Source organism: Eumetopias jubatus, unplaced genomic scaffold (genome assembly GCF_037043125.1).
Source record: "Eumetopias jubatus isolate StellerSeaLion01/CBP00866 unplaced genomic scaffold, mEumJub1_p1.0 scaffold_2, whole genome shotgun sequence".
NCBI classification, from domain to species: domain Eukaryota; kingdom Metazoa; phylum Chordata; class Mammalia; order Carnivora; family Otariidae; genus Eumetopias; species Eumetopias jubatus.
The window spans coordinates 104,009,262-104,033,502 of NW_028274808.1; the positions used below are offsets into that span (position 1 = coordinate 104,009,262).

The following is a 24,241-nucleotide window of genomic DNA, read 5'->3' on the forward strand; positions in this document are numbered from 1 at the left end:
TTTTTACTAAATATTTCAGTGAATATTTTCTAACAATATTCTTTTATACAATTATAATACATTTTTCAAAATCAGGAAATTTTATGATACAGTGCTATTACCTAATAGTCCATAGTCAAATTTAGTCTATTGTCCCATTATGTTCTTTATAGTTATTTTTTCCTCTGGTCAAGGATCTAATCCTGAATTACATAATGCATATGCTTGTTATGTCTCTTTAGTCTCTTTTAAATCTGGAATAGTTTCTCAGTGTTTCTTTCTCTTTCTTGAGAGTATAGCCTATATACTCTCAAGTATATATTTTGAGAGTACAGCCTAATTATTTTGTAGAATGCATTTTGAGGAGATTCAAGTTAGGTACTTTGGGCAGAAATACCACACATGTCAATGTTGAGACCTTGTTTGGTTTTCCAAACAACCATCAGTTCTTCACTTTTACACCAGCTGGGTGTCCTACAACCCAGTTCAATTCTGATGCTAACTATTAGTAGCATCTAGTAACTAACTTCTGGTGCTATACTGCCACCAGTTAGCACAGACTCCACAGTCTAAAGACTCAGTCCCACTAGGTTGTCCCCTGTTCAGATACCAGCCGCAAACAGGGTCCCCACATTTATGTCCACCTACAGATTAGTTGATTTCCCCACTCGGGTTCAGTAATTTGCTAGAATGACTCACAGAACTCAAGGAAGCACTATTTTTTTATTTTAATTTTTTAAATTTATTTTTGAGAGAGAGAACACGTGAGCACAAGCTGGGGGAGGGGCAGGGGGAGAAGCAGGCTCCCCGCGGAGCAGGGAGCCCGATGTGGGACTCTCTGTCCCAGGACCCAAATCATGACCTGAGCCGAAGGCAGACACTTAACTGACTGAGCCACCCAGGCGCCTAAGGAACTTTTCATTTTAGACATTGTACTTTTCAGCTCTAGAGTTTCCATTTGAGTTTTTAAAAATAGTTTTGTTTTGTTTTTTTTACAGTTTCCCATCTGTTTATTATTAGCACATTTTCCTTTAAGTCCTTAAGTACATTCATCATAGCTGCTTTAAAGTCCTTGTCTGTTAATTCCAACATCTGAGTCATCTCGGGGTCATTTTCAATTGGCTACTTTTTCTCCTCACTATGGGTTGCAATTTCCTGTTCTCTTCACACAGGTGTGAGTTTTGATTGTATGCTGGACATTTTACATGTTTTCTTGCAGGGCATTGGATCATATTGTCTTTCTTTAAAATAGGGCTGACATTTGTTCTTCCAGGCAGTTCAATTACTGAAAGATCTTTTTGGCCCTGTCAGGCTTGGTGTTATTGTTAGGGTGGATTGAATTCGGTCTTAGGGAATGGTCCTTACTCCTAAGGAGTGGTTTTCTGTGTCTCAGCTGAATGCCTGAGGTGGAATGGTTGAGCTGGAACTCCAGTGTCTCCAAACTTTTCCCTAATTGGTATCACCATTCTGCTTTCAGCCTCCAACACATAATTTTTAGCTGGTTGTCTTAGAGTCTTACCCTATACATGTTTGAAATGCATAGCCACTCAGTCTTCTGCCACTCCTTTTAGCTCTCCCCATAATCCCCCGATGTAGCTCTCTTATTAGGTACTTTGCCTTGCAAATTTTAGCCACTTTAGAAGCCCTGAATTCCTTTTAGTTCCATTTGGAACAGTGGCTACACTTGGGTACCATCTGCCTTCTTGCCAGCAGGAAAATGCTCCCAGGAAGAGAGCCAGAGTGGTTGTCCTGTGTCTTTCCCTTTTTCATGGTCTGTGGTTTAGTTGTCTCATATATTTGGTCTAGTCTTACAGTTTTCGGTAGGAGGGCAAGTCTGGTACCAGTTCTTTATTTTAGCAAGTGGATGTCCAAGGCTTAAGTTTTTTTTTTTTACACTGTCATATTCTCATAAACAGTGAAAGGAATAATCCCAGTAATAGTACTGCTCCATGTTTTCTTTGGTGTTTCCTGGACCTAAAGGGGTTAAAGGTTCTCTATGTATATTGCCTTTGCACTGAGTGCATTGTTAGGAAAATTCTTTGAGATGCCAGAATTCACCTAAAGTGAATTTGAGGCATACATTACTCCCACCTCCTTCAATGAAGTGGGATCCAAGGCTGCTGTTGATTTTAAATTCCTAGTATGCCCCCAATGCTCCGAGAACCCTATTAATTTCAGTTTGTTAAACTCTACTGCTTTGATTAGATAGTTAAAAGTTTTTTCTTTATAAATTGTTCTTGTAATTCAAATATTCATTAACAAAATAGTTTCTGAGGATGCATTTTTATTCATATTTTGATTTTTAGCTTGTAGAATAATCCACTATATAAGTTAATAATTTTTTACTTCTTTAATTCATCAATATCAGTGTCCTGCCTTTTTAGTATGATATTTAAGAATAATTTTTTAAAAATATATTCAGCCAACATTTTCTCTGTGTCTCAATATAACTTTGAGCATGTTTAAAAAAAAGCAAAAATGCAGTAGTATTTATTTATAATATAAAATATTTATACTGATTTTATAACTTTTCTTTTGAAATTGTCTTTAACGCCAAGTTTGGTCTCTCCTGGGAAAATTGGCCTCGTTTCTGACCCCAGTTGATGGAATCTACTGTAATCATTTACTTCATTCACAGCTTTGGCTTTGCATGACTTCGGACTAATTAAAAAAATAAATAAATGACTTTCAAAGATGAAGGTTTTCCAGTGTGTCTATTCCATATTCTCTGAAGGGAATTCCAAAAGCAGAGTTTTTAGAGCAGTGTTGCTATTAGGTTGAGCATGTAACTTCCCAAGGCTTTGCTTTGAGGGGAACAACACTCCTTCAGATGTTTATGCTCTGGTATGTTTGTTTCCATTCTATTTTTTTTTTAAGATTTTATTCATTTATTTGAGAGAGAGAATGAGATAGAGCATGAGACAGGGGGAGGGTCAGAGGGGGAAGCAGACTCCCCGCCGAGCAGGGAGCCCGATGTGGGACTTGATCCCGGGACTCCAGGATCATGACCTGAGCCGAAGGCAGTCGCCCAACCAACTGAGTCACGCAGGCGCCCCATTCTAATCTTATCTCATATAGTAGTATCTGTCCATTTCTTGTAGTATGTTTTCCTTCTTACCTACAGTGTTTGTTTTAAACTATAATAAGCTAAAAATGATCACATCTGATAACTGTGATATCATTTGTTAATAAATTCCTTCATTTATTTAACAAATGCTTTTGAGTTTTTGTGCTAGTATTGGGAATACAGTGAAGGACCAAAAAAAAAAAAAAAGCCCCTCCTAGAGTTTTCAGCCTAACTTGAATCTTCCGAATCTATTTTTGTTGTTGTTGTTAAAGATTTTATTTATTTATTTTGACAGACAGAGGGAACACAAGCAGGGGAAATGGGAGAGGGAGAAGCAGGCTTCCTGCCGAGCCGGGAGCCCAATGTGGGGCTTGATCCCAGGACCCTGAGATCATGACCTGAGCCGAAGGCAGACGCTTAACGACTGAGCCACCCAGGCACTCCCAATCTAAAGTTCAAAGGATAATGGCCTATACCTTTCTTTCTTTAACCACATTTAGAACCTTTACAACTCTCAGAAGTCCTTTGTGATTATTGGATGTGCATGATGTACTTTGTAAAAGGGAAAAGAAATACAAAGATTAAGGAGTTGTTTACAGTCTGATTGAGGCTGTGCAGCTTTTTTTATGCACACATACACATGAGGATATTTAAAATTCTTATGAACCCTGGGATATTTAAAATTTAAAATTTAAGAACATTTAAGAATATTTAAAATTCTTATGAACACCTGGCATAGAAGAACAGAATACTAAGTTAGTATATAAACAACCATTACGAGGGAAATAAAGTCAGTATTAGGCAGGTCGTTTTGGAGTTGGTAGGTTTTAGAGGAAAAGTTCCAGAGCAGAGATGCTTTCCTTTGGATGGCACAGAAGGATCAGATAGTGAGATATGGGAACAGGCAAACTGTATTACAGAGGTGAAGAGTTGCCACTTTTCCGTGAGTCTAAGGAATGCTGTCTAAATTGGTTAATATTTTGAATTTCCTTTATTTCTGAACATTTGAATCTGTATTTTTTTTGTTTCTCACGAACACTAGTTACTAAAAAACATAAATATATCTTTGTCAAAGATGATATGTACTCACATGATTTGATGTCTTTCCACTGATAAAATTGTCATTCAGAGCAATAAGGTAAGTCGAAGGTTAGATTTTTCTAATCTTATAAATCGGAAAAATCAAATCAATCTCTGAACAGGTCAGTCATTAAATTGAATTTCTTTTTCCTTACTTAGGATCCTCGGTTCAATGCAGAAGTTGACCAAATTACAGGCTACAGGACACAGAGTATTCTTTGTATGCCAATTAAGAATCATAGGGAAGAGGTAAGCCAATTTTCCATTTTATAAAGGTCATTTGAAACATTTTCTTTCGGAAAAAGAAGTTTTACTTTGCATACTTATGAAATAATACTATAGTGACAAGTTAACTACAAAGTGCGTAAGTGTTCTGCTTGTTTTTTCTTTTTTTATTATTTAGACTTTAGATAGGGCTGAATCTTGATAGAGACTTTACTTTGACTTAGAAATAGATTTCAGACATTTTATTTCCTTACCTCACCCCCTATCACCACCGCAGGACCTTATTTTATCCCAAGATACATAATTGTGGTGTGGTTGGAATCTACTTTATATTATGTTGGAAGTATATGAATAATGCTCATTTCATAATGGTTATTCAATTGTAATGGTTACCAGCTGATTTTGTGGGGGGATTTAAAATGAGGTTTCGAAAACATGAAAATTATAGCTAATTCCAGGTAAATTTCATTGTGAAATTATAACAAGCAACTGAAATGTTTGGGTTTATATTTCACCTAACTAGAAGTTTGGATTCTGTTAGCACTGACTTCCCTCTTCATTCATACTTATTTGAAAAAAAAAAGTTAATAAATTATCAATCAAATTGTATGTTTCAGTTAAATGTTCTCAACTCTGGCTGCACATTACAATCAACTGAGGAACTTCTAAAATATAACCAATTAAATCGGAATCTCTAAGAGCAGGGTGTAGACACTGATATATTTTTAAAGCTCTCCAAATAATTCTGAAGTGTAGCCAGGGTTGAAAATCACTACCCTAAGTGAAAACAAATAGACTGAAAACAAGATGCCTGTACTCGGGAATCTTAACCTTGGCTGTACATTAGAATCACCTAGGAAGTATTTAGAAATTTTAATGCCCAGGCTTCACTTTAAATCAGAGTCTCTGGAGTTGGGACCCAGGCATCAGTATTTTAAAGCTCCCAGGTTATGACAACATGCAGCTAGGTTCGAGAACCACCGAACCACTGCCAAAGATACTAGAAGCACTCTGATGATTCTACTTGACTTATTTTCACATTCTGACATCTTTCCTTTCTCTCTTCCATCCAGTCCTTTACCAAGTCCCATTGATTTTTTTCCATTGGAGTTTTTCTCACTTCAGTTCCTTTCCTTTCTTACCTACTGTCATAATTCAGATATTGTAGTAATGCTTGAACTTTTAAAATATTTTCTTAAGAGGCTTCTATACTTGCAGCCAGTTTCCCTCCAATCCAGCCTGCTATTTGCCCTGGGAATTTTCCTAAAACACAGCTTTCTAAATCAGTGCGCCTAAGATATTAATGTGCACATGAATCCCATGGGGATTTTGTTAAAATGCAGTTTCTGAATTCTGTAGGTCCAGGTGGGACCTGAGATTCTTTTGTAACAAGCACCAAGTTGATGCTGACACCCTGAGTCTGTGGATCATAATTTGACTAACAGGATCCTAAATGAGTCAGTAGTCTCAGTAGTCTAAAATAAATTCTCAGTGCCTTAGAGTTGCTACGTGGGTTTTTAAGGGGAAAGTTAGAGTCAAAGTCACTAAAAATACCTGCAGTTAAAACATGATTATGAGATTAATTAATTACTCAATTATTAATTGACAAATTAATTGGTTAGTTAATTATGTGGATGAATAAATAAAATAGAAAAGGCCATACATGGATTAACGATGAGGCTGCCAGATATGACAAATAAAAAGCATGTCCCATGCAATATTTGGGACATAGTTACGCTAAAAATTATTTGTTGCTCATGTGAAATTAAATTTGACTAGCTTCCTGTATTTTATCTGATAGCCCTAGTTATAAACCAGAGGCTGTGATTCTGTGCACTTGAGAAGACAGTGTTCAGCTTCCAGTTAGTTAAGTATACGGTTAAAATTGTGGCCTAAAAATCAGCCTTGTACTGGCCAAGAGAGCCAGCCTGAATCACACTCTGATTAAACTTCTCTTTCTAAATAGTGCAGTCTCACCAGCTCTGGGGACTGGGGGCACCCATGAGAATGGTGCAACAAAATCACCAAGGCGAAGGGTGTGGGGCTGCCCTTCTGTAAGAGAGCGACTGCAGGACATATGTGTTGGTCTCTTTATGACGACCTGTGAGGATGGTTTAAATTAAACAGGCAAAAACAACCCCAGCTGTATTGAAGTATAATTTAACACGATAAAAGTCCACCCATTTTAAGTGTACAGTGTGATGAATTTTGACAAATGTGCACACAGTCATGTAACCACTGCTGTAATCAAGATACAGAACATTTCGTTTGCCTCAGATATTTCCCTGTACCCCTAGCAATCGATGTCCTCACCCTCCCTCAACCCCGGACCCCTAACAATCACCAGTCTGTTTTTGTCTCTATTGTTTTTGCCTTTTCTAGAATGTCATGTAAATAGAATCCTACTGTATGTAGTCTTGTGTATGGCTTCTTTCACTTAGTACAACATTTGTGAGGTTTGTCCATGTTGTTGCATGTGTCAGTAATTTGTTCCTTCTCATTGGCGAGTGATTTATTCCATGGTGGGAATATACCAGTTTGACTATTCATTCATTCATCAGTTGATGGACACTTGAGTTGCTTCCAGTTTTGTGAAGCAACCCACTATTACGAAAGAAGCCACTGTCAGTGTTTGCATACAGGGCTTTGTGTGGACATAAGGCTTTCATTTCTCTTGGGTAAATATATAGGAAGGGAATTGCTAGGTCATATGGTAGGTGTTTAATTTTATAAGAAACTTCAAAGACTTTCCCAAAGTGGCTGTACCATATGCGTTCTTACCAGCAACGTATGAGTTCCAGTTGCTTCACATCCTTGGCAACATGTGGTATTATCAGTTTTTAAAACTTTTAGGTGTTTTAGTGGGGATGATTTGAATTCATTTTTTTGTTTTGTTTTTGTTTTTGTTTTTTTATTAGAGAGAGAGAGCACGAGCAGGGGTGAGGGGCAGAGGGAGAGGGCCAAGCAGACTCCCCGCCAAGCAGGGAGCCCGACTCAGGACTCGATCCCAGGAACCGGGGATCATGACCTGAGCCGAAGGCAGATGATTAATCGACTGAACCACCCAGGTGCCCCTAGGATAATTTGAACTTATTACGTGAATATATAACCCCACTCTCAGCCAAGGGCTGTCTGCTCACTTCCAGATCTGATTCAAGTGGGTCCAGCTGCAGGCCCCAGATTGTGATTGTCCAGAGCTCCCCCTAAGATTCCTGCTGGGTTCCTGAACATCCTTGGTCGGCCTGCCTCCATGTTCCCGCATCCTCTCCTGCTATCTCTGCTTTACCCTCTAATGACTGGATGGGAAGCCAGGGGTCTTTACTGGTCTCCCCAGAAGTTCTCTCACACCAAGCATTTCATGGGACAAAGAAGCCTTCAGCAACTTCACTGGACACTTAGTCACATCACTGAAGGGAGGGTTTCTAAACACCGCTTTTTAAAGGTCTCCCTGACTCTCCCCATTTTCTACCTTCTCCCACCTGCTCTCTCCTCCCCCAACGTTGGCACCACTCAGTTCAAAATTCTTTCCTGTGAGTATTTTCTTCAGAGAAAAAGAATGAAGAGAAACAGAAGCATGGACATACTCAGCTGTGGGGGGGGGGGAGGAAAGGAAAAAGTTATTTGGCTGACGAAGAACCAAGGCCACTAAGAAGGTGCAAATACGACTTTCAGAATTATTTTTAAATTTATAGCTATGTAGACAAACCCAGGGCAGTGTTTACTTTTATAAGTAAAGATTACATACAGAAGTACTCCTTTTCTCACAAAATTTTTGAAATTAAGATGAAGAGGCATAAGTAAGGCTTTTGGGAGCAGTTGCTAAGACTGCTTCCTCTGGGCTTGTATTCCATCTTTAACACTTACTTGGTGAGTAGTCAGGATGGGATTGGTTAATCCCTTTGGTTTTCAGTTTCCTCATCTGCAAACTGGGTGTTATAAAAGGACCTACCTTGTTGTGAAGGACAGAGGCATTCATGTATGCTGAGGTTTTACCATAGTTCCCGGCATGCTTAAAGATGATCAATATATGTTATTTTTTTAAAAGGAGACATAGAACTGACAGAGCTTTTTTGAGAAATAAGGAATAATAAAATTATATGAAGAGGTCATCAGCACTATAGGATAACCAGCCAATTAGGCTCAAATGATAACCAGTGCAGTCCCTGACTTAACTAATCTGTGACCCTCTAACTTTCAGCTTAAAAAGAAAAATGCTTTTTGCATAAATGAAGCAAAATGAATTTGGTGCCTTCCCTTTGTGTTATGCCAACTGTACTGAGTAAGCCAATACCTATTCCAACTAATTACCAGGGAACCTAAAATGAAGTGTGATCTTATGAATAGTCGGTAAACAGTTTATTTTATTGATTATTTATAAAATGTCCTTGGACTTTTTAATGACCCCTTAAGACATAGGCACTGACTCTGGAAAGCTGCTTGGATGGAGAAGCTGAATATTGAATGCTAAAGTCTGAACTATAACATAGCCCAGGAAATTGAAGAAAATCTTTAAGATTCAGCGAAATATATAATCTCCTCATTTGCCTCTTCTTCCTGTGAAATATTCTGACTAATTAAACATTTTCAGGAGTTCTTTTCATTAATGTTGTAATCTTAAGTGTAAGAGATAGCAGTGCCTTTTTAGGAATGAGAATCATAGATATTGTTAAACTTCTGTGACAGAAATTTTTGAAAAGAATCGTAGTGGGTAAGGTTTTATAATCTTTCCCTCTCCTGCTCCCTTCTGAGAGAATGGGGTTAATGGGCAAAGTGGGGGAGAAAAACTGGAGAAGCTTGAGGGGGCTAAAATAATTTATTTTGGAAAGGTCAAAGAGCTGTTGGCTAGAGAAAAATAAATGAAGACAAGAAGAGGAAGGGTCAAGGGAGAGAAGAGAGCTGGCCCAGGCTGTATATTAGAGTGCTTTGAAGACGGTGGGGTAGGACCTTGGAAATAACTGCTGTCCCAAGGAAACTATTCTAAGGACCTGGCATATATTAATTCATTTAATCTTCCTAGCAGCCATATGAAGTAGTCATTATTTGTTCCTGCTTAACAGATGAGGAAACAGACATGGAACATTCAGAGAACTCACCCAAAGTCACCTAACTAAAAACTGGCAAAGCTGAGATTCAAATCTAGGCAACATTTAAGTGAAAGATGTCAGACAGAAAAAGACAAATACCATCTGATTCACTTACATGTGGAATCTAGAAAACAAAATAAGCAAACAAAAAATCAGAAATAAATACAGAGAACAAAATGGTAGTTGCCAGAGGGGAAGGAAGGTGGAAACAGGTGATGGGGATTAGGAGGTACAAACTTCCAGTTATAAAATAAAGGCACAGGGATGAAAAGTGGACTGGATTTTGAGACCTACAGAAATTACAGAGGGAAGATGTCTCATTTGGCAGATTCTTGCTATTTATCCCACAGCCTTAAGGGAGGCACATACATGCTTTACATGAGCGGGCAGAGGCAGGATAGATGCTTGCCAGTGATCTCGTGCTTAAATTTGACAAGTAAGCTTAAAACAGATAAACATTATGGCTTTATGAATCCTTCGATTCTAAGTCAGGCTAGATGAAAATACAGCTACAAAAAGAAGCAGAGTTTAATTGCAGACTGTCAGTTGATTTAGATCTATTTTAATCTTAAAGAATTGGGTACTTACGTGGTTTTTTAAAAAACTTATACAGTGGGCGCCTGGGTGGCTCAGTTGGTTAAATGACTGCCTTCGGCTCAGATCATGATCCTGGAGTCCCGGGATCGAGTCCCGCATCAGGCTCCCTGCTCAGCGAGGAACCTGCTTCTCCCTCTGGCCCTCCCCCCTCTCATGTTCTCTCTCTCTCTCTCATTCTCACTCTCTCAAAATAAATAAATAATCTTAAAAAAAAAACTTATGAAGTGTTCATTACACTTATTCCCCTGTGAGACTCTTTCTCGTAGCTTTGTTTTTAGAAACAAAACAAAAGTGCTCCGCAAAGTTTCCGTTTGTTCTGGACTTGATGTCATGATATTAAGGATCTCTCCTCTTTGCTTTTCCTCATTGCCCTTTAATTAATAAGCAAGTGTATTTTACAAAGAAGATGGTAACCAATTTCCTAAGGAAAAAACATTTGTTAAGAGCAGCAGATGAAAAACACAGTGCTAATAGGTTAAATCCCTGAGGCCACACTGCTGGTCCAGGAGAAGAAAGGGTGAATGACAGCTTGAGGCTGGCGATTACATTCACCAGAGGCTGTATTTCCCCAAATCTTATTTTTAATGCTTAGAAAATTTGGATCAGACTGAAGGTTATGTTTTATTCAATATGAGGTTTATCTTCATTGGTACTTTCAGGATAACTATTCCAGCCCTTGTTGGAATGCATTACATTTTAATGTAATCATTTATAAATTTAATTTTGAGAAGTTTTATATAGGCCCCGAATAATGAATATTAGAGGTCTGGAACAAGTTGCAGATAATCATAAACAATTTCTTTGTAAGATATCTAACCCAGAACTACATAATTTAGTCTTTGGATGGAACTTTAATTATTAAATAATTTTCATTTTTTTCATGTATTCTTGAAGAATTAAGGTAGTTGTCAATGATATTGCTACTCTCAATAGATACAGGTGCAAACATCTGTGTTCACTTATTAAGAGCTAAGATTACATATAAAATGCTTTATGTAAACTTTTAAAGTACTCTGTACTCCTTCTTATATCCACATCTAAAAATCTCTACTTATTTCTCTTCTGCCAGAGAGTGGAAATGAATATTCCAGGCTTAAGAAAATTTTTTTTCAATTTTTAATTTTTTTTAATATTTAAGAAGATTTAAAGAGGGGTGCCTGGGTGGCTCAGTCCGTTAAGCTCCTGCCTTCAGCTCAGGTCATGATCCTGGGACCCTGGGATTAAGACAGTGTCTGGCTCCCTGCTCAGGGGGCAGCCTGCTTCTCTCTCTTCCCCCATCCCAAACTCATACGCTTGTTCTCTCTCTCTCAAATAAATAAAATTTAAAAAAAAAAAAGAGCGAGAGATGATCTTATAAAATTTTTGAATCCTATTTTTCTCTTTTGCATCACTTCATAGTGAAATAAAGTGAAAGTAACCTGGATTTAGAACTCCAGATCTATTTGATTATTACATATTATTTCATGATTATCAGTATTGTATTAGTGGTCTTTTTCAACATGACAAACTGTCCTAAGCTTAGTGATTTTGAACACCAGATATATGTTCTCTCACAGTTTGTTGTGGCTCAAGAATTCTGGAGCGACTTGGCCGGCTGAGTGGGTCTGGCCCAGCTTCCCTGCAGGGGGCAGCACTTGGGATCTAGGCAGGGGGGGTTGACCCCTGCTTGAGTACCCGCTTCCCAGCTTCCAAGGGGGCTCCCTCATGTGGTTGTTGGCAGGAGGCCTCAGTTCCTTGCCGAATGGGCTTCTCCACGGGGCACTCCGTTTCCTCACTGTGTGGCAGAGAGTGAGCAAGGAGGAAGCACCCAGAGCCTATCTGACCAAACCTCTAGAGTTGCTCAACTTCACTTCATGATATTCTGTTCTCTAGAAAGCAGGCATGGAGGCCAGCCCCAACTCAAAGAGGGGACGGGGGGGGGAGGGTTAGTTAGGTTCCGCCTCTTGAAGAGAGAAGTATCAAAGAATTTGAGGAGATATTTTGAAACCAGCAGTACCAGATGTCCTTTGAGGCTTTATTCTCTTTCCTTAAAACTGGCCAGAGGATAAAAGAGAAATTCTGCTCGTTAATTAAAATGATTATTTCTCACCCTTTCATGTACTAAAAAATGACACGAATTACCAGAAGCGACATAGGCTGTGTTTAAAGAAAGGTGGAGGGTTGGTATGTACACTGTGCCCAGTTGGTGTAAGTTAAAGAGAAGGAAGGAAGCAGAAAATTTTAAAAAAAGGAAGAAGACTGAGGAGAAATGAGGAAAATGTCTGCTTCTTCGGCTGTGGCAAATGATTAAGGTATTAAGAGGCTTCTGAAATGTTATGTCACAAATGCTAAGTCTACATGAGATCACTGTTTGCATGTAATTTAAATGTTTTGCTCCATAATATCCACAGGAAACGCTCACTGGCTTATTCTTATTATCTCTCTGCTCCAGTGTTTTCTACATCCATTCGTGGATCAAAAGCAGAGGGAATGTGTGTAGTCCTTTGGCACAGTGTTGAGTATAAGCTGGAAGGAAGGAAGAGCCTGGACGCGAGGCTGTGCAGGCAGGCAGAGGCGAGATCATGAAGAGCCCTCCAATGCCAGGCAGAGGGGGTGTGGAATTTTTTTTTTTTAAATTCAGGAAATACTTGCTATTATTGAAAGGTTTGTATGGCCACAGCATTGAGGATGAACAGTTTTCTTTGTTTAATATATAACTCAAAGCCACATAATTTGATACTTGATAGATTTTGCTAAGTAAATAATTTCCATATTTGTTCAGACATGGAGAAAGTACTGTATCCAGAAGCAAGGAGTTGGTAAGGAATTTGCAGTAACCCAGGCTAGAAGTGGACCCAGGCTGAGGCAGAGGAGACAAGAAGTGGATTTGTTACACTTCTGTTGAGGAGGTGGAGGGATTGATATAATGGAAAAATCAGCAGAAGGAAGAATCTAGAATACGTTCTGGGCTTTTTAGATTGATCTAACAGAGGAGCGTTATGATGTTCCCTAAAGTAAAACATACAACAGAAAGTATTGGTTTGTGGGGATCAAAACAGTTATCTCTCTTTTTTGGCTATGTTATTTTACTGTTGAATACTTTCTCCTCTCTCCTCGAATCTCAGTGCTGCCTCCCCACCCCACTTTCAGCTGATGGCCTTGCTTAACGGTGTCAGTAAAGAAAGCAATTAGAAGCATACTTCTGCAAGAGAACTTATTCTGTCCCCCTTCCCTGCCCCTGCATCTGAGTCCATATACTCTGGTCTCCCTTGTACTTCTAGGGTCAGACTGTCCATGAAATGGCAAAGGTCAGTCTCGTACTTGTGCACCGGCTCTCTTTCCACGTCACCTGCTCAAAGCCACATCTCAGCAGGTCCCCTCCCACTCGCCATGTGCAGGATCACCAAAATTTCCCTCTCTACCACACAGGTTCATCAGCATACAAATATGCTGTTATTTCTCCCATCTTAAAACACCCACTGGACCACCTCATTCCTCTGATCACCATCAGAGCGATTCCTTGAAAAGAGTTGTCCCTTTTTCCATTTCCTGCCATTCTCCCCTGAACGTACTCCATCCAAGCCTTGGCTCTTCCCACTCTGTGGAAACCGCTCTTGGCAGTGTCCCGTCACTTCCACAGGGAGCCAGCAATCATTCCTTAGTCCTCACCTTGCCAGGCCTGTCAGCAGCCTGTGACATTGTTGGTGATAAGTCCCTCCTCCAGGACAGAGTGTTTTCACCAGTTTCCAGGGCCTCAGTCTCCCCAGTTTTCCTCCTGCTTCTGTCTGCCTCTCTGCCCCGTTGGCTGGTGCCCACTCAACGCAGCGGTGCTACGCGGCTCAGCCCTGCACCGTTGTCTCTAACTAAATGCACACTTTTCGTGATTTTATCTACCTTCATGGCTTTAAGTACCATTTAGATGCCAACCAGACTTAGATTGCAACTGAACCATTTCTTCAATTTAAACTCTTCTGTTCAGCTGCTTACTTCTCTACCTCTGTATGTCTAACGGGCCTCTTGCACTTAACATATCGGACACCAAGCTCCTGATCTTCCCTCCCACCAGACCTGCTCCGTGTTCATCTCCACCACACTTAGCAACTTCTCTCATTCCAGCTCTTCACACTAAATTCCGTGAAGCCATCTCCACCTTATTTCTTTCTCGCAGAGGAGATCTCTAATTCATCAGTAAATACTGTTGGCTTTCCCTTCAGTCACTGCTCTCCCTGTACTGCCACCACTGTGGTTCAAGCCACTGGGATGTAGCACCTGAGTTACTATATAGTAACCCCCTAGCTAGTGTCCCTGCTTCAAGCCTTTAACTCCCTATAGTCTATTCTGAACACAAATTTTATAAAACTCGTTAGATCTCATTACGCCCCTGTTCAGAGCCCTCTCCTACCACTTCATCCCATAAGAAAGGTGCCACACGGTCTGGTTCCTGGTGCCCCACTGATCTCACCTCCTATTATTCCACCCCTGTGCTCTCCGGCACACTGGCAGTCTTGCCGTTTCTCAGTACATCAGGTAAGCTCCAGCCCCAGAGCCTTTGTACTTGCTGTTCACTCTGTCTAGAAGTGTCTTTCCCTCCGCCCCCTCCCCGCCCACCCTAGTTGTTCACATGGTTTACTCTCTCATCTCCCTTGGGCTTTTACTCAAATGACATCTCAGCGAGACTCTTCTTAAGCCATCCTTATTGAATTTCAGCCATTACTTCCATCCCTGCTCCGTTTTCTCCATAACATGTAAGCTCTTAATCACCATCTGGCACACTACATATTAACTTACTGGAGTATTTCTCTTTCTCCTCACTAGACTGTACCCTCCATGAGAGCAAGGTGAGACAAGAATGCTTCACAGAGCTGGTCACGTTTAAATTGCATTTATGGTATGCAATAATCTAGTGTACCCAAGAACTTCTTTTGCACTAGTTTGTCTTTGCCATCTTGAAGCATGGTATCCAAAATAGATTGACAAGTTAAGGGATCTCGAGTAGAAATTTAATCAAGGCTGTATGTTAAATAGCAGTAGGGCTGGGAGCGTCATGCTAACATTCTTAGATATCAGTAATAATACTTTTTGTTGATATTATCATCCCCATTTTATTTTATTTTTAAAGATTTTATTTATTTGAGAGAGAATGCACAAGTGGGGGGCAGGTGGGAGGCAGAGCGAGAAGGAGAAGCAGGCTCCCCGCTGAGCAGGGAGCCTGCTGCGGGACTCCGTCCCAGGACCCTGGGATCATGACCTGAGCCGAAGGCAGACGCTTAACGACTGAGCCACCCTGGCCTCTCATCCCCATTTAAGATGAGGAAATATGGACTTGGTCAAGTACAGGAAATTTCCCAATATTATATTATCTTCTAAGTGGCAGAGCTGGTATTTAGACCCACATCGTCTTTGTTCTCAGGCTGCATTTTTCTTACCATGAAGTAATTACCTTCTTTCATCTTTATTAATGGTTGTACCTGAAAAGCTACCAACCAACTCTTTTACTATTTTAGTTTTTAAAATGCCAATTATGGACTGGAATAATATAATAATAAAATACAGAGTTGCAAACAATGATTCCAAATACTATCAATTTCTTCATGTATTATCTGGCACAGCTGTGTGGAGGAGGACATGTCTTTATTGCAGGTAACACCTGCAGTTCGGAGTTTTGCTAGTGAGACAGATGTCTGCATCTGAGCTTTCATATATGATTACCTTCTCGGGCACATCTTCCATTTGAAGAAGAAAACACTTAGAGATAAAATTATGTTCTGGCTATGATGACATAATAGACTGTATTCTCTATGTGAAGGATTTGCCGGATGTAAAAAAAAAAAAAAGACGATAAATATGCACATACACTTTTTTCACCCCTCTTGAGCTTCTCATGATATGGATATCTAACTTCTCATGGACTTGAGGTGCTTTGCTAGACCGGTACAGGTGGGAGCACTGCCCTGAACACTCAGTTCGGCTCTGATGAAGGTGTTCTCTCAAAATCTTTGATGCCAGCTCTAGTTTGTAAGTGAGATTCAGCCTACTTAGTGTTTTGATGCACGAAACTTGCCTTTTGCCTCTTCTGCTGAGTTATTTACCTTCTGTTTGTATTTAGTGCACATTATGCATACGCCACTTTAGCCCATAATTATCAGGAAGCTTTATGAGCCCAGCATCTTACCAAGCTGTAGAGACAGGGACCTGTTATAAGCACAGGCAGTGCTGGAACAGACTCGATCCTGGTTTAACAGAGTCCAAATCCAACAACACCATCCAGGGGTAAGCCTGGGCTTTGCAGGCCAGCACCTGGCAGAATGCAGAACACCGCCCTGAAAATAAATCTTAGTTATTAAATAGATCCAAGGCTCTGAAGTCATTTTTGGCAACGTCATGTGTAAAGGTGGGCACAAACAGTGGTAGGTTTATTCTGATACAAAGTACAATTATATAATATATATTGAGTATATAATTTTTTTTTCTCTTTTGGACTTAGTCCCAATTAAGCAAAGGCCGTTTGAAAGAGAGAGCTCTGAATTTGTAGCAAAAATGACTTAGTCTTGCGTGCTTGCTTACGATTCCTTGAGCAAGTTTCTTCACCTCTCTGTGCCGTAGGTGACTCATCTGTAAAGTTTCAACATGAAAGGCAAACACACAGGGTTGTTTTAAAGGCCCTAGTGAGGCAAAGAATGTGACAGTGCCCACCACAGAGCTCTTCACCTAGTGAAGGTTCAAAAAAATGTCTGTTCCCTCCCTTTATAGAGTGCTGCGAGGCCAGACACATGGAGGAATGGAAAAGTTAAATGACAGTAAATGCTCAGCGTACCCTGCCGTGGGAAAGACAGCAGGCTCTTTTCTGCTATGTAACCTTTGTGTCTCTGGCATGTTTTTAAAGGGCATGGAAGACGACTTTGCACAATGGCCCCGTACTGCTGTCTCAGGACTGAATCTCTCTATCCCGAGGGACAGAGAGGTCTCACAAGAAGGCAAAAGGTTCCTATGGTTCCAGATTTAGGACCTTCACCTCATTGCTTAAAAGCTAGTGAGGCAGAGAGTTTAGTATTTGGCAGGGAAGAGGAATTTTTTTGTGTGCGAAGAGATGAGAATAAACATCAGGATCAAGAATTATGCCCAGCATCCCCTTGTCTGGAAGGAACCCAGTCTCGGGTTGGCACCACTCCCCCTGGATGTTCCTCGGGCAGGACTGCTACTGACCCCCAGAGGCTGGATTTGTCCTGGCCCTATCTGGGGATCATCCATCCTGCCTAATAGCACAGAGCAAATGGTCAGAACCTCTGCCTGCTTCACCATTACCAGGACAGCTGGGAACTCGGTATGTGGACCATCACTTGCATATACCATCAGCAATTATAAGTTTACTTTTAAGACTTTTGAACATACTTTTTGAAAACTGAGTTAAACTTTGTATGCAGTGAAGTACATGGATCAGAATGTCCAATTTGAAGAGTTTTGACAAATGTATATACATCTGTGTAACTAATACCCCAATTAAGGTATCCCACAAAATTTAGGTGACACTGTTCTGATTTCTGTTGCCATAGATTAATTCTGTTTTTTTTTAATTCTACTTATTTTTGAGAGTGTATTATAAATCCCTGAAACATAGGATCTTTTTTTGTTGCATAAGAGATTCTTGGATATAAAGACGTGTCATGAGATTTATAATGGAAGTAAAAACAACTGTTAGCTGCCATTTTGGATTTGTCTCTGTTTCTTAAAAGTTATAATTTTGAAATTGTTCCATTCTTTTTGATAAAAATATGAATTAACAAGATAGGCGTATGTATGGGATTTGAATACAGCCTTTGGCAAAACTGGAAAATCCTTGGTCTTCATGATTCCTTTAAAGAATAAGTGCTTAAAAATCTGTATTTTATACTAGTGAAGGTGTCACTTTCCCCCTAGGGGGGAGTAGTAGAAAGAACAGAGGTTTGGGATCAGACCTGCAGAGCATCTGTGTCTGCGCATTCATGGACTATTTAACTTTTCTGGACGTCCGCTGCCTCTGTGATGAAATAAGAATTGTAATATCTATCTGAAAGGGTTGTGCCAAAGGCTAAATGAATTAACAGATACAAAGCACCTGTCATACAACAAGCCCTTCCTTCTCCCTTTTTTAAATGGCAGACTTGTTAGCATTATGAATTTTTTTTTTTTTTTGGCCAGGAATAGATTTATTAACTATCTTAGAGATGTTGGCCATTAAACATGTATTTTTTTTTAAAGATTTATTTATTTATTTGAGAGCGCGAGAATGAGAGAGAGAGAGAGTACATGAGAGGGGGGAGGGACAGAGGGAGAAGCAGGCTCCTCACCAAGCAGGGAGCCCGATGTGGGACTCGATCCCGGGACTCTAAACATGTATTTCTGATGCCAGCTGTCCTAGGGCGTTGCTGTTTACATCTTGCAGCTTCCTCGAAGCTTCTTTTCAACTTGGCTGCCTCTTCCTAGTCTCCCAGGCCATGAGAATAAACTAAAAGCATCCACTTCTCCTGTATTTCTACTTGTGTTGTCTGTAACCTCAGAAGATCCGTAAACACCTCTTGAGAGAAATAGTAGGCATGGTGGTGCTTATACATATAAATGGATAAAATGGATCACTACCAAATAAAGTCAGTCTTACCAAACTTCAAAAATCAACCCTTGATTCTCAAATTTATTAATAAAAGCCAAACAACAACAACAAAATGGTCAAAATTGGCAAAAAATACACATAGGCAACACAGAAGAGAACCAGTATAGACAATTACAAATTAAAAAGCTGTTCATTTTCTCTAGTAATCAGGAAGATGCAAATTAAAGTAACAGTGAGATACAGTTTTATGGCCATTGGATGGACAAAGATTTAAAAGTCTGATAATACTGGGTGCTGGTTAGAATCTGAGGTTAGTAAAAACACTTAAGCATTGCTGGTAAAGGTATAACTTCTGTAATCCCTCTGAAGATTTCCCCAAAGAAGCTCTTGTATATGTGTACAATAGAAATGTTCATTGTAGATGGTTTTATTATAACAGCAAAACATTGCAAACAACCCAAACATCCGTCATTTGGGGATTAGGTGAACAAAATTTGGTATACAATACAACATTATATATAAAATGAATGAACCGGATCTATAGAAATTGATTGAAAAACAACATTGAATACAACGAGTTGCAAAATTATGCATATTACATGATTTTATTTGAGTCACCTTTTTGAAAGATGAAAGTACCATGTGTTGTTTATAGATTCATATATTTCTTAAGAATGCATTGCTAGGGACGCCTGGGTGGCTCAGTCGGTTAAGCATCTGCCTTCGGCTCAGGTCATGATCCCAGGGTCCTGGGATCGAGCCCCACATTGGGCTCCTTGCTCAGCGGGGAGCCTGCTTCTCCCTCTGCCCTCTCCCTGCCACTCCTCCGGCTTGTGTTCACTCTCTGTCTGACAAATAAATAAATAAAATCATAAAAAAAAAAAGAATGCAATGCTAGAGGTTGCCTCTGGGGAGGAAGGGCAGGAGGAAGAAGAACGGGCCTGGAAGGAGAAAGTCCAACTTAATTTTCTTAATTTAATTTAAAAAAAAGGAAATATCCCCAAATATTAACACTTAGCAGTTCTTTTTCAGTGGTTCTCAAAGTGTCTTTTGTCTCTGGACTGGCAGCCTGTGGTATCACCTGAGAGCTCTGAGAGATACAAATTCTCAGGCCCCAACCCAAATCTGCTGAATCTGAAGCTGGGGGTGGGGCATGGGGAGGGGAGGTGTGAGGCCCAACAAACCGTGTTGAACAAGCGCACACTGCCACTGTTCTACATGACAGAGATACTGATGTCTACTATCTTATTCTCTGTGATTTTCCTTATTTTTAAAATGTTAAAACAATCAATCTTAAGCTTTTCTTTCCCACTGTCCCAAAGTCCTTCTAGACTCTTAAGTTACAGCTCCATAACCAAAGGCTTATTAAGAGCATAAACTTCTTACTGCCACATAAAGTTACCAGATGTGGAGAGACCACTTAATATCCAACAAATGGCAGAGAAAGAAAATGGGCAGATATAATTAACTATTATTCGAATGTGAATTGTCGGGTGAGTACATCACCCTAAAAAATATTTGATCCCTCTCTCTTCTCCCATTATCGTTGACAGCAAATATCTATCAAGCATTGAGTGCATTCAGGACAAAGCAAAGTACTGATGCTACAATAAGGCATAGATACAAATCATGTCCTTAGAAGACAATCTAGCTGGAGAGCCAGGATGAGAGTAGAGGAAATGAGGTTAAAAATGAGAATACCTCATTGTGAAATGCATGGCACACCCAACTGCTACACAGAATTTCAGGGGGTTTGAAAGGAAGCTTTTTCTAGACTCAGCCTCAAGAGACAAAGGGGAAGGTAATATTTCAAGGAATGATGTGAACAAGGTCATTGTAGCATTCTAATTTAGAGACCCATTGAAGTGATCTTAGTTCAAGTTGGGGATGTGGAATCGGTCATCAATTTTTATCCTGTAGATGGATGGAACATTAAAATGTTTTGAGTAAAGAAGTAATTTGTATGTGCAAAGCAGTGTCCCAAGAAGATAAATTTGGCGTAAGTGTCAAAGGTCAACGGAAGGCAGAGAAACAGTTAGCAATGAGATGTCAGGGCTTTCAAAGAAAGTGAAGATTTAGATGATGAAACACAAGATACAGTATGGGGTGAGGAAAAGTGAAAAGGGAATGGAGGATGATTCTAACAGAATGTATGTTTCTTATTGCCTCTGGAAAAAACTACCAGAAGTATAGTGGCTTAAAACAACACAGATGTATTATCTTATAGTTTTGGATGCCAGAGTCTAAAATAGTTCTCACTGGGCTAAAATCAAGGTGTCAGCAGGGCTGTGTTCCTATGTGGCGTCTCAAGGGAAGAATCTGTTCTCTTGCCTTTTCCAGCTTCTAGAGGCTGCCCACATCCGTTGGCCTGGCCCTTTCTCTTTCAAAACCTGCAGCAAAGCATCTTCAAATCTCTGACTCTGTTGCCTCCTCTTGCTTTCCCTTATAAGGATTCTTAGGATTACAGTTGGACCCACCCAGATGGTTCGGGATAATCTCCCCATCTCCAGATCCTTAAGTTAATTGCATCTGGAAAGTTCCCTTTTGCCATTTAAGGTAACATTCTCACAGGTTCCAGTGATTAGGATGAGGACATCTTTGCCGGGACACTATTTCACCCACTATATGGACTATGGCCATACTTTGATAATTGCCTAGGATTTGGAAGAGAGGTGAGAAAGCCCTGATTGGTCATACCAACCCTGTCACTTACAGTTTGCTTACTTGTGAAATGGGAGGAGAAGGTGGTGTAGGGGTGGGGTTCTCTTCCAGGCCTAACACTCTGACTAGAATGTCAGGCCATGAGGACATGGATTTCCAATTGTCTTGTTCACTGTGGGTCTTCATTGCTTAGAACAATGATACATGATAACACATTTTTTGTTGAATAAATGACCGAGTCACGGGAAAGTTTGAAAAGAGCACTGGGGAAACTTCTCCACCGGCTCCTGTATATATTAAATTCTCATTTTCTTGGTGAAGTAAGATTTCGGCTCAGTTATAGATCGAGACAGTCCTCGGATGGGAGAGAGGGATAGCTGAGATTTGTAGAGTCTGTTCCTGTCCTCCCTTGCTTTTAGCCTCCATGCTGAGTATCCCCTGGAATCGGGAATGAGGAAGTGTATTGAGATTGATGTATGGCCTCAGTAAGCGTCTGGGGCAGCTGCTAATTGAAGAAGAAATTGCTCGCTGTGGCAATGATCAGTTGCCCCTGAATTGACCAGCTGTCACATTCCACACTGTTCAGTCAGTGAGAGTCAAGTCTTGCCCTTTGCATTCCTAAAAGAACACTTGACCCTGTGAGGACATAATATCTATTTATGCTGTGGAAAGTGCCAGTAAAATAGAAAACTGAAGCTTCTTTGTGCTTAAGAAAATAGCATGGAGTAGAGGCGTTTGAGGGTCCAGGTAGCTAGCAGGTAGGTCGCACGATTGGGCTTTCTCATGTGGAAGCTAATACTTGCAGGCGCTTTGCCTCTCAGATATGAAGTCTGACATACACTTGCCATCAAAGCTGCCTTTCAAAACTAACATTTAAAAAAACCTAGGGTTAGCCGTTACTTTGAAGACAAAGAGCTAATTTGTTTAAAGGAACAATAGGCAGAGGAAGGAAATCAAGGCAAGGAGGGCAGAGGGTGCTAGTTTTGCTTAGGATCCTTGAAATTCAGAGAATTAAACTCTTTTTGGTCTTTTACTGAATTGTGTGACCTTGGACAGACACTATGCCTTCTGTCCTGTTTTTACCTGTTGTTTTTCTCAGTGCTGTTTTTAAAATGTCACCCATCTGGGGATAGAGGCACGTGTACGTATTAGATATATTTTCTTGGTCTAATAACTTTCTCAGAAGAACTTGCCTATTTTTTAAAATACCAATTATATTTAATTAATCATCTCTTAAACAAATTAACCTTTAATATCTGAAATCTGTAAAATTGTTAGAGAAATAATTGGTTACCAGAAAGGATGAAAAAGCCATCATTGGAAATCCTCATTCCATGACATTGCCTAAAAGTAAATATCTTGGGCACCTGGGTGGCTCAGATGGTTAAGCGTCTGCCTTCGGCTCAGGTCATGATCCCAGGGTCCTGGGATCGAGTCCCGCATCGGGCTCCCTGCTAGGCGGGGAGCCTGCTTCTCCCTATGCCTCTGTCTCTCTCTCTCTCTCTCTCTGACTCTCATGATTAAATAAATAAAACATTAAAATAAATAAATAAAAGTAAATATCTTGCTCTAATGTTAGGAGGAAAAAATTCAAATATAGTAAAGATCTGATGTTCATGAGGTACAAAGTAGGTTTTAAAGCCTTGTTTTAAAGTCTTGTTTAAGACTTCTTGTCAGTTTGCCAGACTGTACAGATGCAGAAGAATCCCCCTCCACAATTCTGCAAAAAAGTAGAAGATAAAATTTCACCAAAAACAATTTTACAAATTGCAGATGAGCTCAAGAAAGGGAAAAACGCCAGGTATCAGAAACAGAGGGGAACCCGAGATAAGAGATGTGAGCATGGAGTACTGGCCAGAGGGGCTCACGGAGGTCTGAGATTCAGGAGGGAGATGAATGTCTGGGGATAGCATCTGCAGACTAGAGGATGCATCCACTCTGGTGGGGGGGAGGGGGGAGGCAGGGAGGTGAAGCCTAGATGAATGATGGTTTCATTCATGAAACTGGGCCTAGCAAACTGCACCAGCAGCCAGGAGAAGCCTCAAGGAAGCTTGCCTCCTGACTACTGTTGTGAGAGAAAGAGGAGATACCTGTGAACTTTAAGAGCACAAGACTGTGCCATACGTAGGTATGGGGTTCAAATTCACACCCCCAGGACAGTGCCAAGACAAACAGGAAGTCACTGCGCACAGACACTTCATGACTCAGGGAACACGGGGCTCCCGTGGAAAACAGTCCCTGCTAAAGATGAACTTACAGGCAAAATTAAGTATGTTCAAAGAGATGAAGGACATCAGGTACTAGTATTTATAGGAAAAGGAGGAGGGTGCCTGGGTGGCTCAGTCATTTGAGCCTCTGACTCTTGATGTCGGCTCAGGTTATGATCTCAGGGTGGTAAGATTGAGCCCTGCCTTATTCTCTGGACTCAGCATGGAGTCTGCTTAAGATTCTCTCTCTTCCTCTGCCCTTCCCCTCCTACCCCCCGGCTCACACACTCTCTCTCTCTAAAAACAGAAAAAGAAGGAGGAGAAGGAGGAATAGGCAGGTTTGAAAAATGAATCTGATAGAAATTCCATGGGCCTGGGTGGCCCAGTTGGTTAAGTGTCTGCCTTCAGCTCAGGTCATGATCCCAGGGTCCTGGGATCGAGTCCTGCATCGGGCCCAGTTGGTTAAACGTCTGCCTTCAGCTCAGTTCATGATCCCAGGGTCCTGGGATTGAGTCTCGCATCGGGCCCTGTTGGTTAAGCGTCTGCCTTCAGCTCAGGTCATGATCCCAGTGTCCTGGGATCGAGTCCTGCATCGGGCTCCCTGCTCCACAGGGAGTCTGCTTCTCCCTCTGCCCCTCTTCCCACTCGTGCTCTCAATCTCTCTCCCTCTAATAAATAAATAAAATCTTAAAAGAAAAAAAGAAAGAAATTCCAGAATGGAAAATTGTTATTGAACTGTGTGAACACTGTTGGGTTGGTTGAAAATTGTGAATAATGG

The 24,241-nt window shown here is 40.5% G+C and overlaps 1 protein-coding gene across 3 annotated transcripts in view; it reads left to right on the forward strand.

Annotated features, from left to right (window-relative positions):
* The window catches only part of PDE5A (phosphodiesterase 5A), a 141,510-nt gene that overhangs the window by 27,461 nt on the left and 89,808 nt on the right, over positions 1–24,241 (forward strand). For all 3 annotated transcript variants that reach the window (XR_003606763.2, XM_028087393.2, XM_028087395.2), the window contains exon 3: positions 4,286–4,375. Coding sequence is in view for 2 of the 3 variants with exons in the window: in XM_028087393.2 (XP_027943194.1) it covers positions 4,286–4,375 (90 nt within the window). In the remaining variant the exon portion in view is untranslated. The remainder of the gene's footprint in view (positions 1–4,285; positions 4,376–24,241) is intronic.